The sequence below is a fragment of the Aegilops tauschii genome, chromosome 6 (genome assembly GCF_002575655.3).
Source record: "Aegilops tauschii subsp. strangulata cultivar AL8/78 chromosome 6, Aet v6.0, whole genome shotgun sequence".
Lineage (NCBI taxonomy): Eukaryota > Viridiplantae > Streptophyta > Magnoliopsida > Poales > Poaceae > Aegilops > Aegilops tauschii.
The window spans coordinates 15306593-15318114 of NC_053040.3; the positions used below are offsets into that span (position 1 = coordinate 15306593).

General features: G+C 42.7%; 1 protein-coding gene and 1 pseudogene across 1 annotated transcript; both read right to left on the reverse strand.

Moving 5' to 3' along the window:
* Nucleotides 1–290: 290 nt before the first annotated feature.
* Nucleotides 291–1355, reverse strand: LOC109765015 (uncharacterized). Its single transcript, XM_020323809.1, has one exon. The coding sequence runs from the start codon at nt 1353–1355 to the stop codon at nt 291–293; it is 1065 nt and encodes a 354-aa protein (XP_020179398.1).
* A 3216-nt stretch (nt 1356–4571) lies between these two features.
* On the reverse strand, nt 4572–5977 carry LOC109765028 (transcription termination factor MTERF8, chloroplastic-like; annotated as a pseudogene).
* Nucleotides 5978–11522: the final 5545 nt, after the last annotated feature.

An 11522-nucleotide genomic window follows, 5' to 3' on the forward strand; every position in this document is an offset into this window, starting at 1 on the left:
TGCTTTAGCAGGTTACTTCATCAAATTTGAAAGAAAAAAACTAGCAAAAGTAAGGCCAGGTAAAGCCTATAGGACTTAGGAACAAAGATAATCCATCATTAAGAATAAGGGGAAAGAAACCACAAGGCATAATAAACATACACAAAATCATAATCTAATTATTAAAGGCTGAACTGCCATATTAGAGAGGATGACAAGCGTCTAAGTGGGCAAACAACACAGAAAGGGGACTAACCAGCTTACTTTGTTGTGCCATACAGAGTTACACATTTTAACGGCAGGATCTTGGTTCAAGCAAGTATGAATCTAGTGGGTACTTCCCCTCGGCAAGCAGCAGCATAGTCTTCAGCAAGGTGCGGCGCAGCTTCGATGTGAGGGCGCACGAACTTCTCCACAAAAACATTCTCGGTCATATCGACTGCGGAGAAGTAGCTCCGATCACGATCGAGCAACCCATTTTCCTTAACAAACTTTAGAACGTAGTGCCGGGGCCTGAGCCGGCCCTCCAGGCTGTAAGTGAGCAGTATTGGCCGATGAGCAATGCGTGCTGGTTCTAATCCCGCCTCAGGGATGAGGAACTGAGATGTGCGCTGCAGCTTGTCCTTTGACATCCTCAAGAGAATCGGTGCTTTAGACACCGCGATGCCAGCCTCGGCGTGCGACCACTTGAACGTGTTCTTCAAGTAGTTCACTTTGGCGGCAATCTTCTCCGGGTTTTGGAATGCGATAGCATGTAGCGCTTGTCTGAACATCCCAGAGCCACGGGGCACACCTATACCTTCGGCACATGTCACCATCGCCTGGAGGTGCTCCAAGTTGGTTGTCAACATCCCCCGGTTATACATAGCCAGATTGGCAATATCACAAGCAGATAGCCCGCACTCCCTCAGGAAGTCAACATTGGGCTTGGACACAAAGTTTCTGGAGCGGAAGCAGTAGGGGGTGACGGAGACGAGGCGGGCGATCTGAGGACGCGAGAAACCGAGGCCGGCGAGCCTGGCGACCTTAGGAGCCAGGGTTTTGTCCACTTTGGCGCATAGGAGCTGCGGGTCCTTGGCGACGACCGCGGCAACGTCGGCGCCGGAGAGGCCGAGGCCGGCGAGGAAGGCGAGGACGGCGTTGGGTTTGGCGGGGGACTTGAGGTGGGAGATCTTGGTGGAGGCCTTGAGGGCTTGGGGCCGGGTGAGACCGCAGGTGTTGATGAGGTAGTCCTCGACGGCGAAGCTACTAGGTTTCGGGCAAATAGGGGGCGACGCGGCGGCGGAGAGGAGGCGGCGGAGTGGGGAGATGGAACAGGTGGAGGGAGAGGCGAGGAGATGGGAAACGAAGCACTCTCGGAGGCGGAGGCGGAGCATGGCGCAGCCGGCGGGCGGCGAGAACAACGGCGCCGGCGGCGATGCAGAGAGAGATCTGGATTGCAATAGCAGCTCTGCCTCTCCGATGGATCTCTAATGGACCTTTTTCTCAGTGTGCATGGGCTCTAATGGACCGGGCTTTTGATCCACCTACCCAATAACAGATGTTCATTTTTCTCATCCATTTTTCTTCCCTTGTTCTAAGAAAAATATATTTCCTTCCCTTTTCATGGCTATATTTTTAAATTATTTCCTTACTATGCCTCCTCCACATTTTCTAAATTATTTCGTATCATATATTTTGTTTTATTTTTATGTATTTCCATTTTGGAATTTTCACTATAAACAAATGTGTGGTACTACCTATTTCCTTTGACGCTGCTTATAAAAATGGAGACAAACTTGGCATCTAATGGAAATTCTGTTTTCAAAATTGTTATTTTATTAATTTCAGAAAATATGTTTCATGGAATAGTTTACTCATTTATATATAATATTTTTAATCTGATGATCTTTACAACCATACTGATACATATTAACAAATTCCATAGACAATGAATATATCTTAAGAAATACAATTATCTTTTTTATTTTGCATTAATTTGTATCCCGTCTCTTCCTTTTTTTTCTCTTGTCCAATAGCTTAGGGCTTGCCTCAAAAAAAGTAGCTTAGAGCAACTCCGGCACGGATCATCTATTGGCACACAAAATATCCACATAATATAAAATAGTACTTTTATATAACTTGTGCGCAAGTTTTCAATATATTATAATTTTTACGTAAAAGAAAAAAGTTTTTCATAGTAGTATAATACTATTTTCGTTTTCAGTTTTTGTTCTTTAATTTAGGCTTAAACCATTCTCAAATTCATTTTTCCTTATAAATAAAATACTTCTACTTGGAACACAGGGATTCGGAATTTAGAAAAGGCACCGGAGATGATTACACAAGTGGAACTCATTGTTAATCAAACCTAACTGGTACGTACATAGCTTCCGATTCAACTAATCCGAAGTTCAAAATAATTCATCTTTGCTTCTCAGGCAGAGAGAGATGGGGATTAGTACCTGCAGGCTGCTTATGAGCAGGTGACAATCTCGATTTCAATTTGATAAAACCCACTAAAAAGATATAGACAACAGCTGATATCATTAAAAAAAAATCTCACAACAGTGTGTGTGTGATTTTGCGGTAGGCACTAAAAATATCAACAGCAGCCATTGTCCTAAAAGGATTCAGGCAGTATGCATCTTAGGCATTACTACATCTCAAAGAAAAGAAAAAACAATAGCAGTGACTAAATAGCTGTTACGCTCTACTACTAAGCAAGGAGACTCGAATCTAAATAAAAGCAACTTCTATATAATTTCTCTTTGTCCATCAGTAACTCCTACAGAATGTGTCATAATTTTTTTGTACGGGTTACACCAAATTAAGAAATCAAGAAATATGGATGGTATTTCAAGGATCAGCGAACCTCACTACCATTTCAGTAGGCTGGAGCTTGGGTTCAAATCTCGACACCACCAATTAAAATTTAGGTGAGAGTAAGGTCATGGAAATTCACTAAATTATGAGTATTTAAATTAAGGCACTCTTCAAGTTCATGTACGATGATGCAAATAGAAAACTATGATCTTCAAATCTGCTGTGACTGTTACCTACACAGCGACTTCACTGTGGCAGCAATGAAAACAGTAATTTTCTTTGTATATGTACTCCCGATCAACCTGTATGGAAACAACAGAAAATACCAGAGCAACGACAAGGAAAGCTGTTACCAGATCAAGAACAGCGGCAATCTGACAACCAAAGCACAAGAATGCCAATACAAGGAAGCACTTACAAAGAATCTATAGACAAGATGACAAGCAGAAAACAGAACATAGAATAGAACAGAGGCAAAATATAACCATGACAGTAAATTTTCCACGTGATATTGTTTCCAGTAGCTTGCAAACTGTTGGATGGAACTCTCTGCAATTCTTCAGCTATGAACAGCTAGCTGTAAGGCGTGAATTCAACTAATGACATGAAGCAATGAGAGAACGAGAAGCAAGTGCAGAATTTCACTAACGAAATCAACCAATGACCAGTATCTGAAGGTGGCCCATCACTGAACACTGGTACTTCCCAAATCACTCTTAAAATCTGAACATGGGAAAAAAATGGAACTGACAACATATAATTCGTTCAACCATGATTTGGAAAATATAATTGGATGAGACCATTCAGCCATGTCATCCAGGCCGGCCAGGAGTCGGCTTCTGACAGGTACAGTCACGCACTTTGTTTTTGTCAGACACCGCTCTGGCTCACCCACCGCTGAGGCGGCGGCCCAGATAAACGTGAACTACTACCCGCATGCCCAGACCCGACCGTCACTTCCCACACTGCGCGCGGCCCCCACCTCCTCACCGTGCTCTCCCAATCCCAGGGTGTCAGAAGGTGGCTCCTCGTCCCACAGTACCCGATGCATTTGTCATCAACTTGGGCACCAGACTGAGTCATTGAGATATACGTAATCACCAATAGCAATGGGGTGCTGGCGTGGGTCAAGCACAGCACCATGTGGTCACCAACTCCATAGTCATGCCTAAGATGGAATGCCGCATAGGCCCGACGCTGGAGACGGTGCACGAAGCAAGGAATCCGCCCAAGTACCAGGAGTTCATGGAGGCATACCATGCCGCCGCCGACGGCAGGGAGAGAGTCGATTCTTTTATTCTTCAGCCACAGACTTCTTAGTCTGCCAAGAACTTAATGTCGCTACTATGTATTGGATATTAGTATCTTACCGTAGAAGAAAAATGTAAGTTTAGGAAACAGCTGTGGTGACCTTGCCGAGGGAAAACAATCATGCGGGCCTAGTATATAAATTCAGTTTTGTGTTTCTAAGAACAGTGCCCATTGCAATGTAAACCTCAGAAATATACAACTCACCTCAATCACATATACATATTTGATCTGACGCATCAATTGAAACATCCACTTCTTCAGTCAAAACTAAATGTTTAATAGTCAGAAGAAACCCCAAACTGAGTCCATCGTTTCAGAATAATAAATATATACTCATGCTTAGTTACGGTAATCTAACATCACCATATTATGCTCCAGTGCTGGTTTAAACACAAAATTGGTCCACCCACACATCCAATTTCCATGATCTTCAATGGAAGTCGGAATCACATATATATATATCAATAAACTTCTTGTTTACAGAGATCTCCTCTAAGGAATGACAACATCAACATATATGGGGGTTCAGGAATTAAATTGCCAGGTTCATAGGGAGTTAGCATTTAATTTAGCAATGATCAAGTGGCATGTAACAGACATACTACAGAAAACAAACAACATCATGTAAGGCAAAGAACACCGAAACAGGAAGTACAGCTTACACGCAGGGTGATAACTTTGTTGCGCCATACACTGTAACCAATTTCCATAGCCTTTTTTTGTTCATGTAAATCTGAAATTAGCTGGCACTTCCCCTTTGCAAGCTGCTGCATAGTCTTCAGCGAGGTGTGGTGCGTCTTCCTTCTGAGGGCATATGAGCTTCTCCACAAATACCTTGTCAGTCATCTTGATCGCGCTATATAAGCTCAAGTCGCGAGCTAGCAGTCCATTTTGCTTGAGAAACTTGATAACATAGTACCGAGGTCTGAGTCGACCCTCCATGCTATAAGAAAGTATGTCCGATCGATGAGCAATGTACACGGGTTCCAGCCCCACCTCAAAGAACAGGAACTCAGACCTGTGCTTCAGAGATCCCTTTGACTTCTCCAGCAGAATCGGATACTTGCGCACAGCAATGCTCACTTCAGCACCAGACCACCTGAACATACTCTTCAAGTAGTACACTTTGGCGGCAATCTTCTCCTCGTTGAGAAACGCGACAGCCCGTAGCGCTTGCCTGAACATTCCAGTGCCACGAGGTACACCCAATCTTTCAGCACATGCCACCATTGCCCGGACGCGCTCCGGGTTGGTGGCGAGCATCCTCGGCACAGGGATACACAGCTTGGCAATATGGCAATCACCTAGCCCGCACTCCCTCAGGAACACAACATTGGGCTTGACAACCTTGTCGAGGTCCGATGACAGAAGGTGCGATCCTCCCCGCTTGAGCAGCCGGAGGAAGTTGTGGAAGGAGCCGAAGAGGGGCAGGTAGTACTGCAGCCTGGAGACGACGTCTCTGCCGCGGAAGCGGTCGGGGGTGAGGGAGACAAGGCGGGCGATGTCAGGACTCGATAGGGGCCAAGGTGAGCCCGACAACCTTAGGGGCCAGGGTTTGGTCCACTTTGGTGCGGAGGAAGAGCGGATCTTTGGCGACGACGGCGGCGGCATCAGCGCCGGAGAGGCCGAGGCCGGAGAGGAAGGCGAGTATGGCGTCGGGATTGGCGGGCGACTTGAGGTGGGAGAGCTTCGTGGAGGCCTTGAGGGCTTGGGAGCGGGTGAGGCCGCATGTGTCGACGAGGTAGTCCTCGACGGCAAAGCCACTGGGATTTGGGGAAATGGGGGCTGCGGCTGCGGAGAGGAGGCGAAGCAGAGGGGAGACGGCGGAGGTGGAGGAAGGAGAGATGATATAGGAAACGATGCACTTCCTGCGGCGGAGCATGGCGGCGGCCGGCGCCGGCGGCGACAGAGATATTTCCGATGCATTGCGATTGCTACTGCGATCTCACTAGTTTTTTTTGCTTTGTTTGAGGGGTCTGCGATCTCACTAGTTGCTTTGGCCCGCTGTAGTGCGTGGGCCCGGGTTTTGGTAGGCCTATATGATGTTCGTATCCAGATTATTTTGTTTGTCATCCCTTTTTCTTCCCTTTTCGTGGTTTTTTTTTTGGTTCTCGGCAGTAACATTTAATTAATTTGAGGGAAATAGGTATTATGGAATAATTCTCTCATTCATATGGGATATATTTTTATCTGACGAGATAATTTTTACAAGCACATTGAAAATTTTAAGCAAATTTCATGGACAATGCAATATAAACTCCCTCTGATCCATATTATTTGTCGCAGCTTTAGTAAAAAGTTGTACTAATACTGCGACAAGTAATATGGACCGGAGGGAGTATTAACATTCTATCTATGCCTTTGGCACTACTTAAAAATGAAGACTTTTTTCACTAGTGGATACTTTGTTATCAATAGCATATTTTTATTCATTTCAGACTAATAAAAGGTTTACATGGAATGTTTTTTGTATGATAAAATAATTCTTATAAACTAGTGAATATTTTATTTGATATAAGTAAATAAATTGTATACAATTAAGTAGTATAAATATTAAGAAAAAAATACACATAGGATATTTCAAAACACATGATGGTAAATACATTTTATTATATAGAAATTTTTGATGAGAAAAATGTAATCTAGAATTATATGTGCTAAGGACGTCTCATTTCTCCTTCAAATGTCAGGCAGACAGTACATGCGCAAATACGACCGCCTAATAGACTCCCCAAACCTAGCCTATATGTCTAGACGCCACAAATACAAAACATATGTCAGGGTGAAAATGGGACTGTCTGCCTCGACACGAGGGGCCCACTCCCAAACCGACAAAATCCCCCTACCCTCTTCCTCTCCTCCTCTCCTCCTTTGTTCCTTCATTGCCCACGCATGACACCGTCCGATCGTCGTATGGCGACATTTAAGACAACTTAGTTGATGATGGTGTGAGTATCCTTGAAGCGATGGAGAAGGAAGAGTAATATGTTTTCAACTTAAGGGATTCATGATGTCCTTGGCAGAAATAATTCAACTATGTCCTCGCAACACTGAACAATGTACTTCCAAATTTAAACTATATAGTTCTATGTTTAAACTATGTCTATCGAATATTCAGATTAGCTGCTTGAACAAATAGCAAATGGGCAAAATATATGTCGGACAAATGGGGGAGGACGCCATGCTCCTAGGTTTTGGCGGAACAATGGGCTCTAACTTCATATTTGTATAGAAGGCCACTTCATATTTTTATGTCTAACTTTAACCATTAATTTTACCAACAAAGATGGTTAAGTTTCCTAACCATGGACATGTGTTGTCATTTGATGAACAAGATCACACAATTAGGAGAATGATGTGATGGACAAGACCCATCCATTAGTTTAACATAATGATTGTTAAGTTTTATTGCTATTGCTTTCTTCATGACTTATACATATTCTTCTGACTATGAGATTATGCAACTCCCGAATACCGGAGGAACACCTTGTGTGCTATCGAACGTCACAACGTAACTGGGTGATTATAAAGATGCTCTACAGGTGTCTCTGAAGGTGTTTGTTGGGTTGGCATAAATCAAGATTAGGATTTGTCACTCCGAGTATCGAGGGAATTCCTTATTTGACCATTTCTTAAAATTTGCTTCCCTATTTAGCCTAAGATAAATTTTTCTTCCCTATTTGACGCGTAAAGTAAATTTTGTTCCTTATATGACACTTCCGTCCATTTTAGACCTTGATGGTGCTAAGTGTGTGGTCAAAATACCATTTTGCCCTTAGCGGATTGTGTGACTATCCTGGATGTAATACAAAAAAAATCAGTTCACCCATCTTTTAGAGAAGTGCAATGGATGTTGCGCATGTATATGTATGTTCCACAGTGGTGCCATGAGTTGCGGTTGTCAAACTGGAGTACTTCCCGGCGGTAGACTGCACGTACGTAACTTGGTTCCGTCGAAACACGAGCTAGCTGATTCCGCCAGAGTTGAGGGGCACGTACACACCAAACAGGCAAGCAACCAGGTGAATTGATTCCACGTGAACCTAAGTACTAGTACATGCACGTATACACGATTGTCACGTACAAAGCTAATCTCCCCTAAGCACGACTCGGATGATTGTTTCAGTGCATCGTAAGGCCTTGATTGGAGTGTCGTGTTTCCTCCAATACACGTGTAAAATAAATACAGGTCTCGGCTCGTCGTTTCGTTTCCATCCCAAATTTGCTATGTGGCCTGTAAGATACAAGTATAAACTATACACCCCGTATTTACTTACTAGATACCTAAGCAACAAAACATTGGAGCATGCATACAGTTGTGCAGCTTCGGTTCAACATCCCTAGAACATGGGTGCACTGATTGTTTTTTTAATCACATCCAACATAGTTACACAATGCACTAGGGGCAAAATGGTCTTTTCACCTCACACTTAACATTGTTAGTGTCTAAAATGGACAAAAGTGTCGTATAAGGAATGAAATGTACTTTGGGTGTCAAATAAAGAAGAAAATTTTATTTGGGCCAAACAGGGAAGCAAATTTTAACATAGGGCCAAATAAGGAATTCTCTCCTGAGTATCAGAGAGGTATCTCTAGGCCCTCTCGGTAATGCACATCATTATAAGCCTTGCAAGCAATATGACTAATGAGTTAGTCACGGGATGATGCATTACAGAACGAGTAAAGAGACTTGTCGGTAACGATATTGAACTAGGTATGAGGATACCGACGATCGAATCTCGGACAAGTAACATACCGATGACAATGGGAATATATAGTGTATATTGTTATTGCGGTTTTTTGATTGTTCCGTGCTATTATATTATCTGTTTTGGATGTTAATGGGCTTTATTTTACACTTTTATATTATTTTTGGGACTAACCTACTAACCCAAGGCTCAGTGCAAATTGCTGTTTTTTTTGCCTATTTCAGTGTTTCGCAGAAAAGGAATATCAAACGGAATCCAAACGGAATGAAACCTTCGGGAGAGTTATTTTTGGAACAAACGTGATCCAGAGGACTTGGAGTGGACGTCAAGAAATCAACGAGGAGTCCACGAGGCAGGGGCGCGCCTACCCCCCTAGGCACACCCTCCCCCCTCGTGGGCCCCTCATGGCTCAACCGACCTACTTTTTCCTCCTATATATACTCATATACCCTGAAAACAACCAGGAGTACCACGAAACACTATTTCCACCGCCGCAACCTTCTGTACCCAAGAGATCCCATCTTGGGGCCTTTTCCGGAGCTCCGCCAGAGGGGGCATCGATCACGGAGGGCCTCTACATCAACTCCGTGGCCTCTCCGATGATGTGTGAGTAGTTTACTTCAGACCTTCGGGTCCATAGTTATTAGCTAGATGGCTTCTTCTCTCTCTTTGGATCTCAATACAAAGTTCTCCTCGATCTTCTTGGAGATCTATTTGATGTAACTCTTTTTGCGGTGTGTTTGTCAAGATCCGATGAATTGTGGGTTTATGATCAAGTCTATCTATGAACAATATTTGATTCTTCTCTGAAATCTTTTATGTATGATTGGTTATCTTTGCAAGTCTCTTCGAATTATCAGTTTGGTTTGGCCTACTAGATTGATCTTTCTTGCAATGGGAGTAGTGCTTAGCTTTGGGTTCAATCTTGCCGTGCTCGATCCCAGTGACAGAAAGGGAAATGACACGTATTGTATTGTTGCCATCGAGGATAAAAAGATGGGGTTTATATCATATTGCTTGAGTTTATCCCTCTACATCATGTCATCTTACCTAATGCGTTACTCTGTTCTTATGAACTTAATACTCTAGATGCATGCTGGATAGCGGTCGATGTGTGGAGTTATAGTAGTAGATGCAGGCAGGAGTCGGTCTACTTGTCACGGACATGATGCCTATATACATGATCATGCCTAGATATTCTCATAATTATTCGCTTTTCTATCAATTGCTTGATAGTAATTTGTTCACCCACCGTAATACTTGTGCTATCTTGAGAGAAGCCACTAGTGAAACCTATGGCCCCCGGGTCTATTCTCCATTATATTAATCTTCCGCCAACAAGCTATTCCTATTACCTTTTATTTTGCAATCTTTACTTTTACTATTTATCATAAAAATACCAAAAATATTATCTTATCATCTCTATCAGATCTCACTCTCGTAAGTGACCGTGAAGGGATTGACAACCCCTTTATCACGTTGGTTGCGAGGTTCTTATTTGTTTGTGTAGGTACGAGGGACTTGCGTGTGGCCTCCTACTGGATTGATACCTTGGTTCTCAAAAACCGAGGGAAATACTTACGCTACTTTGCTGCATCACCCTTTCCTCTTCAAGGGAAAACCAATGCAGTGCTCAAGAGGTAGCAAGAACGATTTCTGGCGCCGTTGCCGGGGAGTCTACGCACAAGTCAAGACATACCAAGTACCCATCAGAAACTTTTATCCCTTGCATTACATTATTTGCCATTTGCCTCTCGTTTTCCTCTCCCCCACTTCACCCTTGCCATTTTATTCGCCCTCTTTTTCCGTTCCCCTTCTCTTTTCTAGTTCGTCTCTTTTTGCTTGTTTCTTGTTTGCCTGTGTGTTGGATTGTTTGCCGCGATGGCCTTACCAAAAAGTTTTGATCCACATCTTAGAAGGTTGGAAGAAATTGAAAACAACGTTAGAAGTTTTATGTCCTTGCAGTTTGAGCATAATAATTTCTTCAGAAACGAGCTTAAAGAACAAAAAAAAATTATAGGGTACATGAATAAAGAGCTCGATGATATGTCTAAAGAATTTTATGGTTTGAAATCTCAGTTCGCTCATCTTGAAAACTCAATAGCCCAAATTTTGGATAAGCAGGCCACCTTAGTTAATAAGATGGCCGCCAAACCGGAAGAACTTGATGGTAATAAGGATGAAGATCTAAAAGTTATTGATGTGTCCCCTATTAAATCTTTGTTTTGCAATATGAATCTTGATAATGATGGGACTGGAGATGCGTCAACATTAATTAAAAGGCATCCCAATGATTCAGAGTTTTTAGATCTTGATGCAAAAATTGATAAAAGTGGGATGGGAGAGGTCAAAACTTTAAATAGCAATGAACCCACTATCTTGGATTTCAGGGAATTTAATTATGATAATTGTGAAGGAAATATTCCCTAGAGGCAATAATAAGTTGTTATTTATATTTCCTTATATCATGATAAATTTTTATTATTCATGCTAGAATTGTATTAACCGGAAACTTAGTACATGTGTGAATACATAGACAAACAGAGTGTCACTAGTTTGCCTCTATTTGACTAGCTCGTTGAATCAATGATGGTTATGTTTTCTAACCATAGACATGAGTTGTCATTTGATTAACAGGATCACATCATTAGAGAATGATGTGATTGACTTACCCATCCGTTAGCTTAGCACGATGATCATTTCGTTTGTTGCTATTGC